General features: G+C 34.0%; 1 protein-coding gene across 1 annotated transcript in view; it reads right to left on the bottom strand.

Moving 5' to 3' along the window:
- The window catches only part of HDAC9 (histone deacetylase 9), a 237,649-nt gene that overhangs the window by 89,513 nt on the left and 121,648 nt on the right, over positions 1-26,488 (bottom strand). Inside the window, exons 15-17 of the mRNA XM_015810790.1 lie at positions 26,151-26,258; positions 8,562-8,617; positions 8,168-8,255 (exon numbers count right to left, since the gene is read on the bottom strand). Of these exons, the coding sequence (XP_015666276.1) occupies positions 8,168-8,255; positions 8,562-8,617; positions 26,151-26,258 (252 nt within the window). The remainder of the gene's footprint in view (positions 1-8,167; positions 8,256-8,561; positions 8,618-26,150; positions 26,259-26,488) is intronic.

The following is a 26,488-nucleotide window of genomic DNA, read 5'->3' as shown; positions in this document are numbered from 1 at the left end:
TATGATTAAATACTAATAATTAAGGTATTCACTAGGGAATGTACCACAAATGACACAATATTTCTTTATTTTAGTTATGATTCTGGCATTTATTAGGGGGTGGGTGATAACTTACATTTTCAGACATATTTGTATATGTGTGTGTCTCTTTGTGTATACATACAAAATATGGGGAGATGGTTGTTTCTTGTAAGACTAATAGTTGCTGAAACTTAAACTATTAAGTTTTATTTTTATAATAAGAAAAGAAATCAAATTAATTTATTAGATTTTATTCCATTTTTATTACATTACAAGTAACTAAAGGCTGTAAACATATCTAATACTTTTTCCTCTTCCTATTTCCCCACAACTACAACACTGATAGAAAGTGACTGGCCCAAAGACACCCGGCTGGCTTTCATGCCTAAAGCGGGATTACAGTTCAGTCTCCTGCTTTCTAGGCCAGTACCTCAAACATTACACCAAACTGGTTCTCTTAGTCATAGTTATTGATCTCAGGTAACAGCTTTTCAACTAAATAGTGATTGTTTCTAGATTTGAATAATATAAACTAAGCCACAGTTTATAATGGCAGCAAAACCATATCCATGTTTTCGAAGCTGAAAGTCTGGAACCTTAATTAATCAGTTTATAGAACAAGAACATTTTTCTTTTACATATGACTGTTTAGATTTTACAAGGCCACACACCAAGGGGGAAAAAAAAGAATAAGTGACCTAGAATTCTTTAGTCTTTCTCTTGATATAATTAATTAACTTCTATTCTAGTGGGGATATGGGTCTTCCAAATAATGAAATATGAATATGCTATCATATGCTATTTTTCTACTGATAGCCCAAGCCAATATTTAAGTTCAGAAATTAATAGGGCAATAGTGGAGCTACTCAATAATCCTGTGGGATGTTTCAAGAATGTATAATGCTGTTATAGATAAATTTATATTAATGCTAATGTTTGATTGTGTGATTTCTAGGAAAACAACTCATGTGAAAGTAAAAAAGTAAAATACATTTTAATCGTAAAATTTATTAAGATGTTATTAGCTAATTCAGGGAACTTAATCCTCAGAAACTGCAACCATTAATGCTGCATGTGATCAGTAAGACATCATCATTATGGTTTATTGTCTTAAGATTTTCAAATGTAAGGAAGACAAATGGAGTCTGACTATATCTTTGGTGTGATTTTGTGGACGATCTAATCTTTAAAATCTGAGTTCTTTCGACTTCTAATCGAAATGGGCCATCAAAGATTTATGACAAAGGCAGAAATCACTCCAAATAATTAAATAGAGTCCTGACCAAAAGGCCATCTTGCAGAATATTACTTACTTATGTATCACATTTTTGAACCACCCATCTACCTCACAGAGAGATGGATGTAGATACAAATGTACTTTCTGGGTGCTAGTTGAAAGATACTATGGAGCTTTCCTGGGACCTGCTAATAGTAAAAATACTCACAAATGTTACAGTATTTGATTTCATAAGAACATCTTCTGCTTCAGTTAATATACATACTATTCATTCAATTTGTTCTTTTATTAATTTAAAAAATCACTATCACTCATCTAACCAATTTAGGGGGTGACATATAATATAGTCTTTGCAACTTGCACTATTTCAGATAAACTGGACTGCATTTCTATAAGCCATGAACACCATAGTGGACAGATAGTTTGGGGAAAGTGGTTTAGCTTATGAGTTACAAATTTCTATTGTTTGACATAGTGAATGAATTTTTGGAATGCTTGTTCAGTTTCATCCAAAGAAAGAATTGTGATTTCCTGCACTTTGTATTATTTTGGTGACTCAGAAACAACCAAATTTTTATTGTATTATATCAAATCATTGGATCCTGATTTATAGTTATGTTCAGAATACTTCATTTATGCTCTATTATAAATTCCACCCTATTTGCATCTATATTTCCATTAAATGCAGAAGAATAATGACATATCTGAGGTATAGGCAATGTTACTGAAAATTATACTGTTTTCAGGAAAATTGTCAACAATTAATCTAATAAGGGTTTGTTGGAATTTGCTATACTCTACTGTTACAAGGTATTATCAAGAGGATATGAAACTAATTCTAAAAAATAGTTTGTTCCTCTACTAAGTTTCCTATTGTGATCTATTATTATCATATGACTTTGTATTGGCTTCCAGTCTTCATATTTTTATATGGAAGTATTTAATGCAGAGACTCTCTTAGCATCAGAGTGCAATACTGGTTCAAGAAGTCCCTCACTGTGATTTCATGCTTTGTGTGCAGATAGTAAATTATGTCCAAGGTTAGCATTCTCTAAATGCTATCCCAGTGTGAAAAGATTAATAGATCTTCCCATAGTGGATGACACTGCCGTACAGGTCATGTGTATTAGGATATGAGAGTATTATTCCTGTAGATTTCACTTTGTGTTGATAAACTCTACTAATTGATTGTGGAATGATGACACTAAATTGGATTATACTTTAATTAGAGCTATATTCTGAACATGCAATTATGTAGAAATTTATTGCATTCTTGTACAGATTAATAAAGCTGTCATTTTTTTTCCCCTAGAGATAAATTTGGTTTAAGCCATATATTTACCATGTTTATTTTTTGAAAAAGGTTAATTTTTAATACATCATTTTGTTATATGTGTATTCTGCAAAAAAAAATCTTAATTAAAATGTTGCATATTGTTTCATTACAACTTGGCATATCATTTTCGTGCATGCATTATGTGTACATTTTATTTATTTTTTAATTTGAAAACTACATCTAGATTTCACTTCACATATTGACTTATAAAATTAAATAAATTCATATCAAAAAGTAAGACAGTTTTTCACATTTCTAATATTGGCTTTATACTGGTACATTCATTTTGTTCAGGAACATTAAGGTAGCTGGTACAGAAAAGATGGATTTGCAAGTCCAATGTGTCATTTCAGAATTCTGCTAAACATAACGATTTATAGCCATAATAGGGATATAACTATTACAGACAGATTTACCATGGCTGTCTCTGCCACTGTAGCTGCCCTGTGGAATAGTACTCTTCTGGAAATATGGTGGGCCCCAACCCTGCTGGTCCATAAGTTGGAAATGGCTTGGATGATCTCATAGCCACTTAGGCCAGGGTTTGAGTGATCACTGTTGGTTGGTTGGTTGTTAGTAATTGTCTTAATGATTACAATGGAGCACTTTTTTTTCATTTCAATCACAGGCACACAGCATATTATGGTTTCTTCTCTATATTATTTAAATTGAGTTTTCTTTTAGTTTTAATTTTATTTGTAAGCTACCTGGTTAAAATGATAAGAAGGATAACTATATAAATATATTTGTTTAAATAAGTAAATGACAGGAAATATATTCCCTAATTCAAGAAAGCCTACCTACAAGATTTTTAAAAATCACAGTTAAAGACAGAGAATAAGACCTGAGGTTTTCAATAAATTTGATTGTATTCCAAAGGTGAAAAATATTGATAATAATAGAACTAGATCAGATGAAGTTCTACCGTAATTTGGCTTTTTTAACACTCAAAATTGATGTGTCATTTCTTTGTAACCTGGTACCTTCCAGAGGTATTGGATTATAATATCCACAAATTGTCACCACTGGATTATCCTCTAGTAATAATTGACTATTGGATTATCAATTCCAGTTGCCCATAGCTATTAATAACAAGTTATAGCCCAATTAGTCTAGAAACACTAAGATGAAGAAGGCTATAATATAAGAATGCCTTAGTTCCTTCTGGTATTTATTATTCAAAGTTTAATCTTACTTTCAATCTTTAAAGAAATAGGAAAATTCAAATGAAGTGAAGAACCTATGGCTTCCCAGCTGTTGTTGGATCATAATTTGAGTCATCCATGACCATTGGCCTTACTGGTTGTGCCTTAAAGAATTAACATCCAAGAAGATATGAAGAGCCATGGATTTCCCATCCCAAAAGATCTAAAGGGGAAAATAAAGTGAGGTAATCTATGCTATTTATTTCCTGTGCTCATAATCACAAACTGTGAAAGATAAAGAATTTTAAAGGCTAACTCAAATATTTCATACATGTTGGCATATGAAATAAAAATAAAATAATTCTGAAAAAAAATAATGCAGCATATCTCCCAACCATTATATTGTTTAAAAATGGACAATGTATATCTATAGTTATATAATTATAGCTTTCTAAAATCAATATCAGCATTACCTATTGGGTTGTTCTTTATTCTGCATCATTTTTTGAGACTTAAAACACATTCAGAGTATTTCATTGAAGATGATCCAAAAAATAATGGAATTGTCTAATTAAAAATAAAGCAGGAATTCAAATCTAAATTTGAGTTAATCCTTGATTGCATGGATTAACAAGGGGATGGATATCCATTAAATCCTAATATTCAATAAATGTTAATTTTTCAGCAGAAAAGCACAATTGTCAGGAGAAACCTTTCTCTACTACTAGTAGTAAATGTGGTTTTGAAAAAAAAATTGTCTGAACTAAATCTATTATTGTCTAAAATTCAGGCAAATCTCATTCGGCAGATAGGGCTTTTAAATCTGAAGTTTATTAAACCAAAATCCATGAAATCGAAAACTTATTGTACAACAAAAGAATCCTATTACTGCATATTGACTTTGGGTTTTCTTTTCCTAGTGCCAACTGAAATTGGAAGATTGGATTCACATTGATTCTTCAATCAATAATGGAATGGCACATTATTATGTGGGGTATTATGCAGATCATATGGAAGTTGAAGCCAAGAAATTATGATTGTATACTTCGTAGTATGTATGGATATATGTTTGCATTCATAGCTCTTTGGTTTGATAATAATAGAATTTGGAATCATTTGTATACAATACCAAGTTTTTGTGGTTCCACTGGATTGCATTCCTACAATATATTGACATTTACACCAGAATATTTATTTCATGAGTGAAAGTGAACTATATGTCTTGAGTAGTATACAATCTTTGAAGCCTATAGCTATAGTGATCTGTCTGGAGAGTTGCTCATTTCAATTGATACTAGTAAATATTGGCCAGCTACAAGTCTATCTACCTACTGAACTGCTATTCAACTGCTCATGAAATAAAAAGCAGAAATAAAAGCTGTGTTCATAACACATTCTGAATTTTTTGCCCCCCAAACTGTTTTAATAGTTTACTATTAAAGATCTAACAGCATCTGCAATAAAGAGATAAAGCAGTTGTCTGTCAGGGTTCTCTGAAGTCATCTTTCCCCAAATTTGAAAAGTGCCTCACATAGCAAGCAAGAAAGATGGCATGCCCCATTACTTTTCCACTCACCCATCTCCCATAGGTGAGAGTGAGGTAATTACTATGTGGAATTAGAAGTGTAGCTCCTTTTAATTCATTTTACATACCTTTATTTCTAAAGCAATGATGATTTATCAGATTCCAGAAGTAACATTTTATTAATCATCAAATAATAAGATTTGGACCCATTCTCTCCTGTATGATTCTTTCCTACTTAGTCTTTTGCTATGCCCTCTAATTTTCTTGTTGCAGTTTCTGTTTTTCATTGCAGTTACACACACAGCTGATTGAACTGTACAACATGAAAAATAATACCAAGTTTCCACAGTGGGATTTTAATCTTTTTACTTGTATTATCCATGCACACATTTATTTTGTTGGTCAACAAAACTGGTTCAAAAATTGAATTCCTGCATTTGATCACTAAGCAAGAGTGATAGTATTCAAGCTGTCTATTTTGTAAAGATAATAGATCCAAGAATCTGTCAAATGGAAGTTAACTCCTAGCAGTGTCAGTGCTTTCTTGATTCATGATCTGCATGAAGAATTCTGTGGTTTCTTTATTACAATTTTGTTGTATGCTACGGGCAGCAAAGAGTGCTACTTGGCTGTATGACCACATGAGCTTGTTCACTAGTTTTTCCGTTCTGAATGTGCTTGCCTATTGTATGTTGGTGCCAAAGAATTTCAAGATAGATGAATTATTGATAGTTATTGCTATGAACATATATGTTGATTATGCTGCATTGGGTTTGGTTTTTACATTTATTCTCATAGTGCTATGTCTACTACAGAATATATACAGGAATATATTATATAAAGAGCCAGTTTATATAATATATTAAATAATATAGCCAGGTTATCTGGTGGTTAAGAAAACAGGCTAGAAAGCGGAAGACCATGAGTTCAAGCCCCATCTTAGCCATGAAAGCCAGCTGGCTGACTTTGGGCCAGTCACTCTTTCTTAGGCCAACCCACCTCACTGGGTTGTTGTTGTATGGAAAATAGGAGAAATAAGGTGATATGTTCACCACCTTGAGCTATTAAAAATAATAAATGTGAAATATATTTCAATAAATCAATATGAATTTGTTAGCTGTGACACAGGGGCTGCTAGTAAAAGTGCTGTCAGTTATTTAATATTTTTGTTTTGCTTATTAATGTATGTTTAATTACAGATATCCCTTAATATTTATGATCCTATTATTTGTTGTTTCAAGTATTTGCCATGGAAAGACCTGGGTATACACATAAACCTTTTGCACAATAAGTTTTGGCCTTATTTTACAGTAAGGGATTCAAATGATTAGACTGGATTTTTAACAATTAAATTGTCTACATAATAATTACGTTGTCTTCAGTTCTTCTAGTTACTTGATTCTGGTGGATCTGACTGACTTCACAAGGCTTTCTCCAAGAGCTGGCCTTATTCTTTTTAGCATCAATTCACTCAACTGCTGGAGTCACTCTTCGCAGACCATCTGGTGCATGCTGCTGCTCTTTTGTGGAAAGTTCTTTTATTTTCTTAGTGGACTTTAGTGTTCTTCTCAGATCACTTTTGGCTCTTTCTGATGATTTTATGAACCTTGTGTTGAGTAGTTCTTTGAAGCCCCCAAAAACAATACTGGTGCTTGAAACTGGCATTATTTCTGAGAGCAGGAAGAAGAAAATCTATGGGACAAAGAGGAAGGAAGTACTCATGGGAAGAAGATGACTATACTATCTGGAACCTAACTGATCAATTTCAATTCATTCAGTTCATTCTCATTATTTGCTGGTTTGTTACTGATGGTTGAAATGGAACTCCTGTGCATAATTTAAATGCTCATGTTACAGCTTTAAAATTAAATGTTAGTCTGAGTTCTCTTGTATTGTCTTTAACTGTGCAAATTACATTTGGATTATTACACATTAGGTCCATGAGTTTATAGTAATAATTATTTGTGAGTTCTGATAGCAGTAAGATTTAGGTTTTGCGACCTCATAGTTTTCATATACTGTATTTAAATTTTTATTACCTGCAAAAAATAATTAAATGTAACAGGTTAGAGTTGGTTGCCAAGATTTATTTCCTGCCTATACTTTTCCAGTCTTATTGCATTGCTCCTCCTGAAGGACAGGCAAAACAAAAATGGTGTATATAAATCAATCTGGATTTTCTGTTAGACTGTGGATAAAGTTGGTGCTTAAGTAAAAGGCAAAACTCAATTCATTATTCATGAATAGAGTTTATAAACAAGATGCCACATGACAACTGCATTTCACTTAACTATTTGTTTGGAACTTGACTATTTATTAATAGATAAAACTAATTCACAATGATTGCCTTTTTAAAATATAAATGCCATTCAATAGTATATTTCTGCCTAAAAGCTGTCATGTATTGGTATACATGATTTGGAAATTTTTAGGGAAAAATAGTATTCTGTTTCAAGTATATGACTGTTGCAAAACATGCCAAATTATTGTCAGTTTAAGGGAGAAAATCAAAATTGCTATAATTCAAAAACATGCAATTAAATTAAATTATTTCAAATTTATATCCTGGGTGGAAAAGTAAATTGGGTACTTGTTGGGTCATTTCAATAGGGGAAGAATCAGTTCATTTAAGAACTATAAATGTCAACGTGATCTACTCATTTTCTCTTTAAAATTGCGGCTAACACCATTAGAGTGAAACATACATGTTTATGGTTTCAGTCCTGAAATCCTGAATTTAATGGGTTCTCAAATTCAAAGGAAAAACGCATACCTTCATTGCTTCTAAGTAGTAAAAGCAGAAAAGACTAATGTATAGAAGAAAATGCAACATTTTTGTTCTTCCTCCCTTCATCTCTCCCCCCCATTGCACTAAAATGATGATGCTCGTCAAGAATACATACCAGATCTACAATCAATATCTTGCCTATATTTAGCTTGTCTCGCAAGTATTTGGCTGTAATTGCAACCGAATTAAAAAAGCAGAACCCCCTGTGGAATAGAGAAGAACAGAAATTTTATAAAGCACATTGGTCAGGAAACATCTATAAATAATGTTTAGGAGCATTTTTGTGTGTGTGTGTGTGTGTGTGTGTGTGTGTGTGTGTGTGTGTGTGTGTGTGTGTGTAAGTTATAAAAAAGCTATATGATCTCTGAGATCATAAATCTTCTTCTGGGATACCTCGAAAGCCTTTTCAGTCATCTGCTAACAATTAGAGGTCCTCTGAGACACCCACAGTACAGGTGATTGCCAGTAACCCTAGCACTCCAAGATGGGCAATATTCCCTGGTACTTACATGGCTGTTGATTCTTCAGCATGATGGCCTGGGGGCCTCACAATAGCAAAACCGTTCTGTAAGAACAAGATGGTTTTCAATTACCAGATTTTAAAAGAATAAGGCAGTAAGATAGGGGTGGCTGCAGAGAAATTCTCCTGTGTTTCTATGGAGCAAAAATCAGCAAGCAAACTGCTTTTGTTTCTTTGTACTGTGCTAAGACTTCTAAGCATCTTTTCCTGTCTTTGTTAACCTTTCATAGAATATGCTGAAACAATACCTTCACTTTCCAATGTTAATCTTTCATATAAGATGAAGGGAAAACATGTGGTATTTCAAATGCCATTGAACCATCATTCTATCATCTTTTAGGCATTTCAGGAAATAAATATCACAGGTGCTGCAGAAAATAAACGTGTCACACCAGGTCATGCTGAAATTAATGTAATACTCTCAAGATAAAGTGATTGGCATTCTATTTCACTGGTGTGACAGAACAAATTAGTTGCCAGTTCCATTCCTTTTGCATATGGGGTGAGACTGCTGTCCTCTTTCTTCTTTCCAGATAGTAAAATGCTATCCTGCCCCTACCTATAGACCATGCTAGCTGGGAATGAAGCAATCTATATCTTGAGAGATATACATTCTTCACCCTTGGACGGTAGTATATATAGATAGACACTGATACTAAAGAAACAAATACAAAAATCTTTCTAGTCCAACTTTGTTTTTAGTAGCAATCCAGTTAGATGTCTTCCAAGTTTCATGCAAAAGGTGTGACAATCATAAGGTCTGAAACATAGGGCATAAAAGTAATGGCCTACTGTTTGTTTGCCAGACCATCATTGAATATGGGGCTTTTCTCTAGTTATTGTGGCTTATACCTTTTGATATAATTATTATTTATTATCTGCAATCCCCAGTGCCAATGTGCAAGCAGAGTTTTGCAAATTTCTTTTCTAATAGCAGGTAAAATCATAGTATGTACATTGCATATCTATTATTTTGGCAACATTGCTGAGAATAGAGATGCTTGAAATTTGAAGTGACCTTAGATCTTTAATTTAAGCTCCTAGAAATCAACATTGGTATATTGCAAGACACAGCAAATTTCTTCATTTTTGTTGACCTTCTATGTCAGTATTAAAATATTCCTATGGCAATTCCATACATTTTTACTTCTTTGCAGATTAGAGAAGGGGTCCACAACCCCAGGTCCATGGACCAGTACCAGGCTGCAGCATGCCAGCAACTGGTCCACACAAACAAACAAACCCCCATCCGTGAGATGCAGGCAGCACACAAAACCTTGCCCCCTCTGATCTGCAGAAAAACCTCTCTCCACGGAACTGGTCCCTGGTGCCCAAAAGGTTGGGGACCTCTGGATTAGAGCACTTTATGTTTCTATTCCGATTAATTCTGTGTTCTTATTTTATGGTATCCATGTTTAATAGTGCCAGAATGCAAGAATATTTATTTCAAGTGTAAACACAAGGGGGGAAATCATAGGAATAATATTTGTATGCACATACATGTGTGCTTGCCAGAGTTCCCTAGTAAGGCACTGACTAAGTAAGGCTATATAAAAAAAAACAACTATTACGTAAAATACAATACTTAGCTACATAACCCAGGGAAAGAGTCACAAGAGAGTCTCAGACTGCAATCCTATATATTTCCTAGGATCTGTTTTTGAGTAAACATGAATGATTTATAATGATCATGTGGAGTTTTTAATCTATGTGCAGGTTATTGTACTCTTAACCCATATTTTTCACACTAAGCAATTTAAGATAATGTGGACTCTAACTCCTATACTGACTGCTGAGATTTTTTTTAATCCACTCACACTGTAAGTATGGAAATTCTGGAACTATGCAAATTGTCAGTTATGTCCATAATAAAACCCCAGAAAAATTTACAGTTTACCTAATCAAGACTACATCATATATAGATCCAATGTGTCCATATAAAAGTAAAGGACAAGAAATCAAGGATATGTAAACATTATATCTTTAAATAAATTCAAAACTTTGTTCCTTTGTTTTGTGTGTAGGTTTCTTTGTTTACATTCAGCTGCACAAAAATAAGAATTTTCTTTTTGCATGAAAATAAACTCTCACATAGAAAAAAGTCATTGGGGAGATTAGAAAAAAGAATGATGGAAATTCCATATTTCACTACACTATAAATCTAACTTAGAAGCCTGCCAAAGCTTGCAACTTTATTGGACTTTTTAAAGACAGATTATAATACACATGGTGGACATTTTGAATGTTTTCATTCAGAGTAGTCATGAAAAAAAATCTGATTTTCTACAAATACCATAAACAATTTCTGTAATACACCACTCATAGCTGTCCATTCCCTCCCAGCACGCTATGCAGCAAAGGATAGTTCAATCGCTCCTAAATGATGACCAGAAATTCAGGATTTAGAGTAAAGATGTACACTCTTTGCTGATAAGAAATGTAGTGTTAACAATTCACTGATTCTATGTATAAATATTATTCAGGGAATAATATCTTGTGTTAAATGAGACTGAAATATATACTGAGTTGGAAATTTTTGGAGTGCCAAAGATTGCTGAAAGACCAAATACTGAGATACCAGTGGAATAAATTAAAGATGAAAATTGTGAAGCACAAAAGGAAAGTGTGTGGAAGATGGAGTATTATTAATTTGACATTTCTGGTAGCTTCTAATCAACACTGAAAAGATGATTTCTGCATTGTGTATAGATATGAGTTAAGTTATGAGAAGAAGAGTTTGTTTTTAATTTTAAGAGAGGTTGAAGAGTCATGATGTTAGATTACAGTATACTCAATGTGATGAAGGTTAGAAGCCACTTCTTTATTATTGCCTTTCTTTTTCCTTTTTTTCTCTTTTAATTTCTTTTTTCTTTCTATTCTTTCTCTCTCTCTAAATTTCTTTGTTTTATGTTTTAATTTAATTTTTATTTATTTTTACTATATCTATTAAAACTTTATTAAAATTGTTATAAACAAATATATATACTACTGTGTGAATGCCATCCAATTTAACCACTTTCAGAATTAAAAATCCAGGATGTCACTCAACTTCAATTGGTATTCTTTGGTTTTTGTATAATCCTAATGATGGTAATGTCCACCATTAGAATTATATAAACATTATTACTCACTTCAGGATTTTAAAACTGCCTGTCTCCATCCTCCAAGCCTTGATCCAGGAGGTGTGAAAAAATTCATGGGTGAGTAAGGAGCATAGTGATACAGAAAATGTCATTGTTTATACAGATCTAAGTGCTTACAGATTAGGTAAATGCTTGAATATGTTCAGAGAGTAAATGAAACTGAGCTGTCTAGATTTTTCTTCTCACTCTTTGCTATTACACCAATAAAAATAGAGATATTGCATCAGCAAGAATAAGAATAAAATGTTGACCTACATAAACTTGCACATATTCTTTATACGTATAATTTGTATATGTGGATAATTATTAGGAGAGTGTATACTTCGAAAATTGTTCAGAAAATATGGTCCAAACCTCACACAAGTTTTCTGCTACTCTTTAAAACAGCCACACTTTTTTGTAGACTTCCTCCACAAGGAAACTCTTAAGGCAGCATCACCTTTTTCCAAGCTTAATCGAATCATAAAAAATAGAAGTTTGCTTTAAAGATATCAAAGAGGTGCTATGCTTTCAGTTGTATAAATTCAAAAGCAGTGCTTCCTAAACATTTTCAAAGCATGCATAACATTAATATACTGTGATTTTCAAATACACAGAATAGTTCATAGATTCCATATTTATTCTGTGAAGGTAGGGCTACTATTGATGGGCAACTTAACATTTCCTATTGTCCTTAATGAAGATTTATTCATTCTGCCTGGTTGGCCCATCACAAGAACAGTCTAACTACCATTTTTGGCAGGCAGAAACACATCACTCTCTATTAATCCTTCATTTACACTCAAAGCAACCTGCTGGCTTGTTTAGCTATTCCCAATTCCCAAGCAAAATTGTCCATGTTATATTTCTGTGAATATTCCTGTCCATTTAGCATAGCATAATTCAATTCTTTGCAGGTTAACTCTAACTATTAATTGGCTACTTCACAGAGGTAGGTATGGCTCTTCAACTGAGCTGCTGTTTATCATAGTTTCTGTTACATTTTAAAACTACTTTTACCATGAATTCTGTAATAGCACAATAGTTATAATATGTGCCTTTTAAATACTAGTTGCTATTTTGAAATTTAGCAACATACCATTTTACAAGTTTTCCAATCACTCAAGCAGAAGAATTTCATCTTCCAATTTCTAAATAGTCCACAAGTTATTTGAGGAGTATAAGTCTCTGGAAAATAAAAGTAATATTTTTAAAAGGTTTCTGTTGTGTTTTGAACTAGCATATACATAAATTCAGCTTACTAGTATATGTATATTATACGTGCATTATACACTACATTTAAAGTATAGTTGACTAGGAATATTCATCAAGAGACAATTCCCGTTTAGATAGAATTGACAGTGGGAAGGGGGAATGTAGTTATATCTTGATTTCAGCAAAATATTTAGTAAGGTTTCCCATGAGATTCTATCAAACAAGAATACATCATCTTGGATTGACTATGAGACTTGATTGAACAATTTTATCCCAAGGAGCGCAGATCTGTGGCTTTATTTCAAGAGGGATAGGTTCAATAGCCTCCAATGTAGACACTGCGTAATTTGCCATGCTTATAAATTATTTGGATGAAAGATTAGAAAACATAATTATCAAATATGTACAAATGAATGATAAATGCCTTAGGTGACAATGTCAAGGTTCAGTATCTTATCAAGCTGGCAGATATTAGGAGGAGGATTTCCAAGAGTACAAACATTTTGATCTGAAGGTTCTCAAAATGATGGGATATCAGTAAATGTAAAAAAAGGACAGATTTGGCTCTGCCAGATCACAAACTGAAGATGAACTGCAAAGCAACTTTAAAAAAAGCCAATGCAATCCTAGGCTTCATCAAGAGATGTCGGGTGTCAAGATCAAGAACATAGCAATGAGATGAGGAGAGGACAGACACAAGTATCAGGAGCGAACTGGACATATCAAAAAGTAGGGAGACAGGTTAATTTGTTTACACCTGCCCCTTTTAAGCTCTCATGGAAGGAGCCTTAAGAGAAATGTAGTACCCTTTAAAGCTTCAGTCCTTTAAACCATAAAATCAAGGAATAAAATCCAACTACGGAGATAAACCATTTTGGCAGTAGTGCTTTATGTCCTTTGGCTCTATCCTATCCCCATAAGCAAGTCTGGAATGCAAGTCTCAGCTGAAGAAGTTTAAATAGTCCTTTCTTCTTGCAAAAATAAGTTCCTTTACTCTCTACCTAGCATTCCAGTTTGAGCAACAGCTCCATTTGCTGCCAGGGAAGAGAATTGTTTCAAAGCCAGATCTCTATAAAGGGTTGGGGGAGTCAGGCTGGATTTACAGTTCTGAGTAGCAAAGACCAGCAGCAGCTTTTGTTCACCATCTGTCCAGTTTCAGTTGATCTTTCTTGTCTTAACTCTTCCTTGTCCTTTATTTTCATCCCTCTCAAACACATCTTCTCATAGTGTTACAATTCATTGGGCACTGAATCTTAAAATATTCTTTGAAGACAAGACTTACTCCCCAAAAGCTTGTTATTTTCCTTTCACCAAGGGAGCCAATTATGATTCCTCTTGTTCTGCATTGGTCAGACCATATCTAGAATATGTCATTCAATCTAGACCTGTACCTTTGGAAGAAAAACTTATGAAGATTGGAACAGTTGAAATATTGGATTTTAGAGGCTTAGAGCAAAGGTGTCTGCAGATGAGAGAGTAAAAAATGGCAATTACTACATGATTATAATGAAGATATGTGAAACATGACAGTTGTATCAGTTGGACATCAAGAAAACAATTTAAACTGTAGAAGCTGCTCAACAATGAAAGACTGACTTGGGAAGTGGTGGAGTCTCATTTGCTAGAAGCAATGAAACAAGCTGGATAGTCAGGAATGTGGTATTCTAGTAGAGTGGATTCCGGCATTGTAGTGGATTCCTGCACTGGAAGAGTAATGGACTAGAAGATCAAGGTTCTTACAATGCCTACATATGATTCAAGTTTGGGCAATTGGCTTTGTTCTTTATTCATTAGAGTATTGAGATTAGATGAGTATCAGCAAAAATTTTGAATAATTATTATTGTTAATTAGCAAATTAGGCAAGTTAATAGGCAAGTTATTTTTGTTAATGTGTTGGAAAATATTGGAATTATTTGCATGTCCACTGTTAGTCTCCTGTTGGTTTGGACATAGTTAAATAAACCCTACTTAAAAATGGTCCCTCTTTTTTAAAGTCTTTCTGAGATGACATTAAAGTCTACAATAGAACACTCACTGCATTTTGTTTGTTGACTAATCTTCTAAAATATTTGGCAATTGCTAGGTCAGAATGCGGGACACAGAGTGATGCAATACAACTCCAGTACATAATTATTTTTAGAGCCTGGTATTTCCACCTTCAACAAATTTTAAACATGTGTGCCAATCATTTCTTAACAAAGTCTAGCATTTTCCATGCCTACCAAATTTAATGCAAAGTTGTCCCATCTTAATCAGAGGTAATGAACATTTGGGCAATAGGAAATACCAGACAATGATCTCAGAACAGTGGGTGAAGGTCAGACAAAGAAACAAAAATATACCCAAGAGATAGTTTGTCTAACACCAAGGAATATATTGAAAATCTAGCCAACAAATATAAATTCAAAGCATTTTTGCACAGACACTTGTTTATACTAAGATACAGATACCAAGATACTTTAAAACAGCTGACAATAATGCACATTAGAGGAAACATCCATGCCTCTGTCATTATATTAGAAGTCTGAATTTGTGTGCTCTAAATCTCAAGATTGAAAAGAAATGCTTCAAAAATATCTAAATATGCTTAAAGAAAAAATGGTACATTAATGCTCTATCAAAGACTTCATTCTTCAGGAAAAGGGATTATTTTATGTCATATCACTGGCCTATTGGAAGAAACAATAAGAGCTCATTTATAAAGTATAATGTAGATATGTGCTGAATACATGACATATCGTTTATTTTTCCAAGAATATGAATCTTAAATATCATCTTGCTTTCCCTCTTTTGTATGAAGTTCAAGAATGTCCAGATAATTAACAAAGAACCCATGAGATATGCTTCACAACTCTGGAGATTTACAATCACTTCAGCCAACTAATTAAAATATTTAAAAGATTGGTCAGGATCACTATGGAACAAGCAGTAGGTTAATGTCATGGCAAGTCAAACTTTGGGTGGAAAGCAGGCTATATCTTCTACTTATAATCTGCTAGTAAAATAAAGTCATTAAAAAGTTGCATTTTTGTCTTTGCTTTTACAGATGGATAGTTTCTAGAACTTGAGCAGTGACTTTTGATTACAGAAGCTGCATTTAACCCTTTTTGAGCTACTAGAACTCCAAAATAAAAGGGGGCAATACTAAAAAATGGCTGGGTAAGGTCTTTCTTTGATTTGTAGGAGGATTCTGCAGAAGATCTTTATTTGCAAATATTAAGCCTACTATGAACTTACACCAGCATTTTCATGTACTTCCTAGTTTAAAACTGGTGAACAATTATACCAGTTTTCAGCAAAAGATCCAGAGATCCTCTGAAGTCAGATAGAAGAGACTAAAGCAGTGTTTCTCAACCTGGGCAGCTTTAAGATGGATGGATGTCCATCCATCTTAAAGTTGGCCAGGTTGAGAAACACTGGACTAAAGCTACCTGCAACTTTGCAACATGGGGCATCATCCTGTCACAGAGCTGCCAACTAAAAAGTCTATTACTTCATGTTTTCTTCCAGAAAAAGTGAGGATTATAAATGGAGGACTAGTTTGTCTGAATCTTTTAACTATTTAGCTACTTCAGTATAATTAACATTTGTATATAAATAAAAGTCTTTATTCTGGCATCATGGAACAATTGTTCATAGCAAAGTAATATTATATATATTAAATTTGGGGAAAAACCCTCTCACCTGCTCATTTTGGATGTTTTTAAGATCAATAGATATTTTGGATGATCTGTTCTGGGTACTTGACTCTTATTCTGAAGCTTTCACTGACTCAAATGGATAAGTGTATTTGAAAAAAGCAAATGTATGTTACATTCATGGTTCCTTGAAATAGCAAATATCAGAATAACAATGACTGGATGCAGTAAAAAAAAAAAACCATGTTGATTTTGATCAGTCCTGACATATCAAAAGGAACCATCCCAGGAAAGCTTACAGTTTTAGTTTTCAAGGATATTCATTTTGAACTATTTTAATTTAGTTAAATTAACCCTGTCTACCAAAAAGGCAACCCCATTCATATCATTTTGAAGAGGGGGTTTGAAGAAATTTATGCTTGTTTTGGTTCAGCACAAATGGATGTTCCTGTTAATTTCAGAATCTATTGGCCTGGGAATGATTTTATTCCCTTCTCAATCTTTATTTGGCCATCAGTTAATAAAATTTTATAACCTGAAAAATTTGGAATTTTCAAACAAAACATCTTTCTCTCACATATATTTTAATTCAAATAATATTTCCAAAATATTATCTGTGCTGATATATTGTAAGCTTTCATGAGAAGACTTTAAGTAGTACAGGGTTGAGAAACAAGGTTGAAAATGAGCCAAGATGCAAAAAAGGAACAAACTTTGGATCTTTGTTTCCAGCACAGTATCTTTATGAGACCTACTGTAAAGAAAGCTTCCACAGCAAGTATGCAGCTGTCTTCCACACAGGTATTTCTTATAAAATGATCAAACATAAAAGAAAGTTCAGGTGAAGTTACTTGAATTTACTTGCCAGTGATATCAGGAAGCTTAAATAATACACAGGAAACTTGTCCTCATAATTCAATGGTGCCTACTTTGTTTTAGTTTGGAAAAACAATCTAACATGCTTGGCAATAAATTATACTCATTTCACTTAAATAGTAGCTCAAATTCTTAAGTGATTTCTTATGTCAGCAACAAGAACAATCATCTCTGTACCTTAAAATCTACTTATCAGGACTTTTCAGTAGACTACTACTGGTGATTTTACAGATGCTGAACATGGAAGCTGGAACCTCAGGCAAAACATATAGCTCATTACCAAGTATGATTTGTCTTTCTGGGAGACATCAGACATTGCAAACTTGGCAGATATAATGACATTGAGGACGTTCATCTCATTTTTTTTCTTTTTACAACTCTGCAGTCCCTATTCGTGGTAAAGTTGGGGCAACTGGAAGGAGCTGACCATTTACTAGCTGGATGTCTTTTCTGACATCACCCAGAGTTCACAGCAAATATTTTTTCTTTGCCCTGAGAGAGAAACATATGTTGCTACCTAAGATTGAACTATCAACCTTTCAAGTAGGAGGTGTAGCATCTTCATGACTAGGCCACCATGCCACTCGATGTTCATCTCATATCAATTTTGTTAAATTTTAGATGTTATTGTGGAACAATCTTACAATCCCTTAATGCACTGAAATGCTTATTTATTTTCACAGAAGGAGAAGAGGATCAATATATATTGTCCTCCATCTTTTCATGCAAGAGTGAATTTTACTTATCTTGTGTTTGACCTTTTTATACATCTGGATATAATAATGTCCTTAGTAATCTGTTACCCAGAGAAGTAAAATATTCTTCTCTTAGCTGACAGATCATTTGAGATCTACAGCATGGCCACCAAATTCTGTTCAAAACTGTTATTGTTTGTCACTTAGTAAACTATTACTAGAAATATATTTGTATGCATGCATGCATGTGCATAATCTTGTGTTAAATGTAACTTTTTGAAGATTTTAGTCTGTACATCAATAAAACCAAAATAAAACATATTATTCTGTATTCTAAAGAATGAACCTATATAGTAAATGCCTATGTAGTAAAAACAGATATGATTATTTTTACTACAACCATTTCATCTTCTGCCTGAAGTCTTCACTCATAATACTGATTATTAACCTCATCAAAAGGAAGATAAAGGAGATGTTTTATTTTTATTGATTAAATCATACCTGCAGAAAAAAATCTGGGGAAGTTACATGGTGATCTGCATGAACAATTCTCTTCTCAATTTTCCTTTCACTGAACTCTGTAGCAATATATCTTTTCTTCTTCTCTTTTATCCAGTGAATTAACAGCTTTGGTTTTTCCAAAATTACAGGAAATGTGACTTTGGAAAAATAAAAAAATACTGAGTTAACTTAGGGGATTTTATTTTAACTGATTGGCTTTGCTGCCCTGAATGTCTAAAATATGTCAAGAAATACTATTACTAGAGCCAACCAAAATGTCACAAAATAGTGAAATAATTTTTTAGCTCTTCCAAATCTTTCAGTACTTTGAATTTTATACAAAATTGAGAAGAGGATAAGTATTCAGGACAAAATAATAAGAAATTTGAAAAACCCATTTTTTTGCAAGGACATCAAATATTAATACCTAATAACTGAACTCAGAAATTCCCATGTAAATACAAACATCAGTGGTAATGCAGAATTAAATTATTTACAGCAACATTGCAAATCACCTGAAATAAACTTATGTTGACTAGAGAGTCTGAAGTTAAAATGAAGATAAAACAACCCCATTAAATATTTTACCACTTTTCACAGCCATTTCTGCCCTATGATCTAGCGTCTTTCTTAAATGTCCTTTTTATGCTAAAGATCTGCTCACTTTCTTTACTAAACAAGAGAAAAGGCTTAGCTTTGATTGATCATTTTGTCCATGTTTATGCTCAAATGGAGATGACATTTTTGTTACAAAAATAAGTAATTGCTAGCTCTTTTTAAAGTGAGATTCAAGTAGGCTATATTGTTTTACAATTTCACAGCTGGTATTTTGTCCATTAGCCAGGAACAATAAAAAGACTGAAGAGTTCACAAGAGATTCCAGATGCAAAGAAAAGATATTTTATTATAGCTACAGATTCAGTATTTCAATCATATTTGCATATTTTAGAATCAGTTATCAAGTTGGTGGCTATATTGATATTTATATAAATTGGCAGGGGTATACTCATGAATTGATTTTTTAAAAAATAATCTATTTTCCAGTCATTTTATGGATTATGGCATAGCTTTACAGAATGTCTAGTAGAAGACACAGCTCAAAATTTAGTCAATCCTTTTTTCAGTTGTGCCATCCTTTTGTGACCACAGCTAAATCTTCCCATGCCCTGTGATGAACAGCTATGTTAACTGAAGACTGTAAAATTATTGGTAGATAACTTATAACTATATATAGAAGGGCAGCTTAGTTAGATTCATAATTAAAAACCTAAATGGATTTGCAAGAAAATCTATGTTCAAGCTAATCGGTTAGCTACCCAACATCTAGCTGCAGTCTTAAACCCTAAATATAAATCTCATTGCAATCAATTTCTAGTGGAGTATTTATCAGTTATCAGATTAATATTAGTTTGGAATATATCTAATATTTACAAGACTATTAATTGCTAATATTTTTTTTAAAATGACATGTTTTGTTTTTTCAATACCCCTTTTTCATGTTCAATATTTCTTTAAAACAAAATCAGGAAATTAGTATGCATTCTTTTATGATCATTTTAAAAGTTAAGAAACAAAGAAGAAAATTTTGAATTCCTAGGTCTCACTGGAATATGGTCTTTTGAAAACTTGATCATTATGAATATATTGCATTCCTAAAAACCAGACAGCGCAACTATTGAATATATATATAGTAAATCTGAGCTATCTCTATTCCAATAAATCTATAAGGAATCTAGATAATTTGCTTCTTCATACAGTGACATCTTGGTACTCATCTTCAGTTGGGTTCAGGAGGCACAATGAGTATCAAAAATAATGAGTACCAAACACATTTTTCCCATGAGTAATAATGTAGCAACTCACAAATAGTCGACATTGACAAGTTCTAGCTTGTGTATTGAGTACCAAACAAACTATGAGTACCGAAACAACATTTTTGCATCAAAATGCATCAAATTTAATGAGTTTCAAAGCAGTTCAGTACTAAGGTACCACTGTACATTTATTACATTTATTAGAATAGAAATAGCTCAGGTTTGCTATACATTCTTAATAGTTGGGATGTCTAGAAAGCAATATATTCATAATGATCAAGTTTTCAACAGACATTTCACCGTTTCACTCAGTGAAAAAGTGAAAAGAATAAGTTTCAGGAAAAAGACTAAAGTTTCCCTCTCTTACTGATACTGCTAAAATTGCTTCAAGAAATTATCATCTTTTTCCTCAAAGAAGTTGTTTCTCAGTTCTCACTTTGCTACTAGTGATCCTGCTCAAATTTGAAAAGAGGGAAAAGAATGAAAAACAAAGAAAAACAGATGAGAAAGAAGAACATATATGAAATATATATGGTAGCAAGCAGGGCTTTTTTTCTCATAGAACGCCCAGAATGGAATTCCGGCACCTTTTGGGGATGGAACCTTGTAGGCTAGGCAAGGCGGGTTGTATGACATATGTGAGTTCCTTTTTTTTTTTTTTTTTGGAAAAAAAGCACTGTTAGCAAGTACCTAGATACATGCATAAATATTGAATAAGTGACAATGCAGCCTAATGTGATAATGCAGCCTATAAGACTGAAAAGAATCCTTTACCAACATCCACAAAATTAAATTCTACACAATGTTTTACATAGCATTCTTAGATTTTCATCAAACGGATTGCAAATAAATATGGATTAAGACAATTCCACCATTCATGCTATATATGTTATTTTATTGCAGCTACTTCAAGCATCCATACAAAAATAGAATGACTGACAACTTTGTTTTTTTAAAGCTTTCATTACATAGAGTAAAGCACAACAAGAAGGCACCATAAATCTACCAAGATAAGCACTAAAGGCAGAAAATCCTGGCTGTGTCAACTGCACATAAAGTATGTCTAATAATTGTTATCTAACTGCACTTTCAAATTATGTTACATCAGGAAAGGTGTAGTAGTTACAGGTAAGGACAGACAATGCTCATTTTCCCAACTTCAATCTATTTTTTTATAAAAATATGGAAATGTGAAATCTTTCTTTTAAGCCTTGTAAATAAGTTAAACTAACAAGCATTCTGCATATTATATCAAATACTCAACCAAATTTTTGACAGGATTATTCAACCAAAGCATATGATTCTTTTGTGGTTCTAGGTAAAACTTTAAATAATACTATATTTGTGGGCCTCTATTTTTTAAACAGCATGGATCAGATTGGCCAAACGTTTTGATTCATGTAATTCAGACTGGTAAGATTTTATTTATTTATTTATTTATTTATTTAATTACATTTATATCCCGCCCTTCTCCTTGCGGACTCAGGGCGGCTAACAATTAGATAAAATACAAAAATACAATACACCTTTAAAATTAATTAAAAAGAAATATTTAAACTAATCTGATTAAAAGTAATTAAAACCCCTTTAAAATCCCTTAGGCCAGTCCCGCAAGCTGGAACAACCATGTCTTGAGGGTGCGGCGGAAGGAAGGGAGATCAGGGATCACCCTGATTTCTGGGGGCAGTTCGTTCCAGATTTTCAGAGATTTTTGGAGTGGTTTTATCAGGACATCCTTTTTGTGTCCTGATAATAGAATTCCCATGGTTGGTTATAGCTACCAATTTTTTTATCTGTCTTTCTGTCTTTTCCTTCTACTACTTTTAAGCAGTTGATAAGGATCCAGTCAAAACTTTAAGTGTCTAAATAAAAAGCTGGCCTTTATTGCCAACTAATAGAATTAATTTATCCCTGGCATGACTTAACTTCATTTTAAAATAATGCTGTTATATTGATTTTATTTTGCCTTTTATATTTCAGTATTATATTTTCTTTTTCATTTATTTAATTTCATTTTCAGAAAAGCACTACCCCATTAAAACACAGGAGACACAATCTCTGAATAAATAAGCATTTGTGGTAGGCATATAAACTTTAAAAGGTGATTTCATAGTAATGATGGCTAAAGGGAAGAGAAAAGCATATGCATGTCCCCTGGAAGAGGAACATCTTTCCCTCCAGATCTATCTTAAAGTCTTCAGCATCTGTGTAGCTTCCAATTAAATGATGGTTTCCTGCAGCCACTGAAGAACTTGAAAAACAAATATTGCGGTAACAGTAACTAGGTACTATTTAGTTCAGGTGTTTATTTTTTAATTTAGTACAATTTTTTCTTCATCTCGGTCTACATTTTGCCTCTAAGCGCCCTTGCCAATGCTGCACTACACAAAATGGGAAGATCCAAGAAATGGGAAATGTCAAAACAAAAAACAGAATATTCATTTACCTACACTTTTAATTTAAACTAAAAGAGATGAAACCAATTGCCTTAGGTGTAGCCTATCACACTGAACATAACTTTTGAAAAGGTCAAGGATCTGTACCCCAGACTTCTGAGGAAAACCTGGCAACTATGATAGCTCAGGGTACATACAGCAAATTTCCAAAATAAATGAAACTTAACTTTGGAAGCAATTCTTTAAGAGCCACAGAAACACAATTTATAATATACCGTGTTTCCCCAAAAGTAAGGCCTACCCCGAAAATAAGCCCTAGCTTGATATTTGGGGGTGGGCCTAATATAAACCCTACCCCCAAAATAAGCCCTAGTTTTGGGGCAAGGCACACATCTAAAAATCAAGCTAGGGTAGGGGTATGAATCTACCCCACGCGCCCCGCACTCCCTTACCTTGCAGCCAGGCCTCTCCTCTCTAGCCCACTTCTTCTGAGGCGTCTTCTGCAGCCAGGCCTGCATTTCTCAGTCACAGGCCTTTCTGGAAGGCCTATATAGTCGAGCACCGAACTATGGATTGAATCCATAGCTCGGGACTCGGCCACAGAGGCCTTCTGGAAAAGGCTGACTGCAAAATGCAGGCCAGAATGCAACTGCAGAATGAAGCTGCTCTTCGGCTGCAGTGGACCTGCTGGGTGGGGTTGTCAGTGCTGAAGGTGAGTAAGACATCCCCCGAAAATAAACCCTGGTGCCTCTTTTGGAGGCAAAAAAAAAAATTACCTGGTCTTATTTTTGGAGAAACAAGGTATGTGCAAATATTCAGATGAAATTGTCCAGAGTTAGTTGATTGTGTAATGGTTAAAATATGAAAAAGCACAGTAGACATTTACAGTGTAATTTTTACTCTTTACAAAGCATAAAGTGGGAAAGATGTGACATAAAGGAATTCTCTCTGTCTGTATGTCTGATTGCCAACAGGTTAACTTTAAAAAAAATGAAGCAGAGTAGGACCAAAAATTGGGAAGAGGGGAAGGATGAGGAGAAGTTGTTGGAACAATGATTTTGAAAATAGGTTGGATTAGATAGGGGATGCAGAGAAGAACATTCCATTTAAAGTCTTCCAAACTGAATGCAATCACATCCCTCCTTTTAAGCCATCTTATCCTTCTTGATTATATTACTTAGAGCAGTGGTTCTCAACCTGTGGGTCGGGACCCCATTTGGGGTCGATCGACCATTTCACGGGGGTCGCCAAGCAAGGCTGTCCGCCATTTTTTTGTCCGCCATTTTTTCCCCTTTTCCGGCGGGTGCCTTACCTCCCTTGGGCTGGGCCAGCTGGTGGTCGGCCTGCTCCGTTTCTGCCGCTTGCCAGCTACGCCTTGGCCGGCGGAGGGGGCGGAGCCACACATGTGCGGCGCTCCCGGGCAGGGAAAGTCCTTGACTTACGACCGGTTGGGTAGTCCTCGACTTACGACTGGTTTAGTCCTCGACTTACGACCGGTTTAGTCCTCGACTTACGACCAGTTGGGGTCGCAGCATTAAAAAGGTTGAGAACCACTGACTTAGAGCAATATATTTCAAACTCGTAAACTTTAAGATGTATGTATTTCAATTCACAGAATTCCCCAGCCAGCATGACAATTTCTATATAGGTTGAAAAGAATAGCAAAAAACTATGTTTTACATGCTTTCCATAACTTGTTTATTTACAGCATGATATATTTTATTGTGTTATGCACTTTATTTTCTTACAATGCAATATGACATTACTATGTCCTTTAAAAATGGTGCATTGAATGTGAAATATTATGATTCACTCAAAGTCAGGACAGTCACTATTGAGAAAAATCTAGTTATGCTTGTCTTTTTGAAATCACAAAGATTTAAGTAAATACTTAATATAGTTCAGGTTGTGCTGGATGGTGCCCAAATCTGTGACAGCAATAGGCCCAGGGTTTCTTTAGGACTAGCACTGCATCAATTCAACCATGGCTCTTAGTTTTACACATATTCAGAATTTCCATCATGCAGAAATTTAATTATAGGCACAAATCTATTTGAGTTTACAATAATTTTAAATATGTTCACCTTAGACTGTAAAATGATGTCATGGTTGGCAACTATGGTTGCTATTTTACTTTTTCCTCTTCTATCCTCCTGGAATGGTAAGCATATTTTTTTTCCAAACTTAGATACCTTTCACAAGTGTGAACTTCAACATTCCCCATTACTGGAGCCATCTTGGAAGTTGAAGTCCACAAATCTGAAGGGTACCTAGGTCACATTAGACAGTGGGAGGCAATAGAAAGTGATATAGTCATAGCAGTGTGAATGTCCATACTCATCTAGACATGTTCATCATAGAAGCATCAACATTTACAACAGGTTAATGGCACTAATAGACATTTCACATGAAGTAGAGAATGCTATTTTGGTTGCAGTTATACCTCTCCTGTGACATCTTCTTATGGTCAAAATTGAACCAGATCTATTTTAAAAATCTCCTAATACTGTATGGAAAACCTTCCAGCTAAACTATGTACTCTGAGGAAGCTGTAAACCTTGTTTCTTGAATATGGTTACCATGAGAAATCCAAACTCACTGGCTTAAAGGTTTGTAAACCATTATGTTGCCATCAAGTAGTGCTTGGTGCATCTGAATATTCAGTCTATACACCTGTACAGTCAAACATCTAAATAGATTTTCTAAAATATCAGATAATAAGTTAATATCTGTCAAAAAGGTAGATTTTCTAAATTGTTTAGACTGGCAGTAAGTCAGAATTTATACCTCATTCTTTTCAAATCATGTGAAAAGGAAGCTCAGAAATTGAGCTCTGAGACCATTTCTATCAAAGACATACTTTGCACCATTAACCATCTAATCAACAATATCATTCTTTCTTCAAAGCCTACAAGACATTATTTACTTTTATTCACTTTGGGTGGCATTTTGAAGCTGTACTTAAAAACTCTGTAAGATTAAAAGAAAAAGGTTCAAAAGGGAATTGTGGAATTGCATGCCAGATCTGTACATCCTCTGAGTCATTTTCACTTGGACAATAATTGTGTAAACAATTATGTGGTATGATAACAAATAATAATATCAACAATAATATTGATGATAAGGATGAAGTTGATATAGTAAAATGTACTCTCCTTGATGAAGTAATAAAACAAGCAGGGCCATTTTGATCATCTCTCTTTAGTGACCTTCTATATTCCCCCATCCTTCTTTCTCCCTTCCCTCCCCCTAATCTCAGAACAACATTGCTTTCAGCTTCTCTCCTAGTTTTCCCACACACAATGCAACCCAGACCTCACCTTCAGCTCTCCTGAGACTACTTTGGAAGCCAATTCGATGACACAGCCAACAGCCATGCGTGCAGCACCGGACGAATGCAGCTCATTCCAAATGGTGTCACTGTCCACCTGAGCAAACAGTTAGCAGAAGGGGGGATGAAGAGAAAGAGAGAGAGAGAGTGACAGAGAGAGAGAGAGAGAAGAAAGAAAAAAGAAAGAAAGAAAGAAAGAAAGAAAGAAAGAAAGAAAGAAAGAAAGAAAGAAAGAAAGAAAGAAAGAAGGAAGGAAGAAAGGAAAGAAAAATAAGAGAAAACAAATCAGTGAGGGAGAGCTGGCACAGTGACAACAAATGTACAATA

This window comes from Protobothrops mucrosquamatus, unplaced genomic scaffold, assembly GCF_001527695.2.
Source record: "Protobothrops mucrosquamatus isolate PMUCROS unplaced genomic scaffold, P.Mucros_1.0 scaffold21, whole genome shotgun sequence".
Lineage (NCBI taxonomy): Eukaryota > Metazoa > Chordata > Lepidosauria > Squamata > Viperidae > Protobothrops > Protobothrops mucrosquamatus.
The sequence above is the reverse complement of the archived record's forward strand: the minus strand, read 5'-3'. Positions and strand labels throughout refer to the sequence as shown.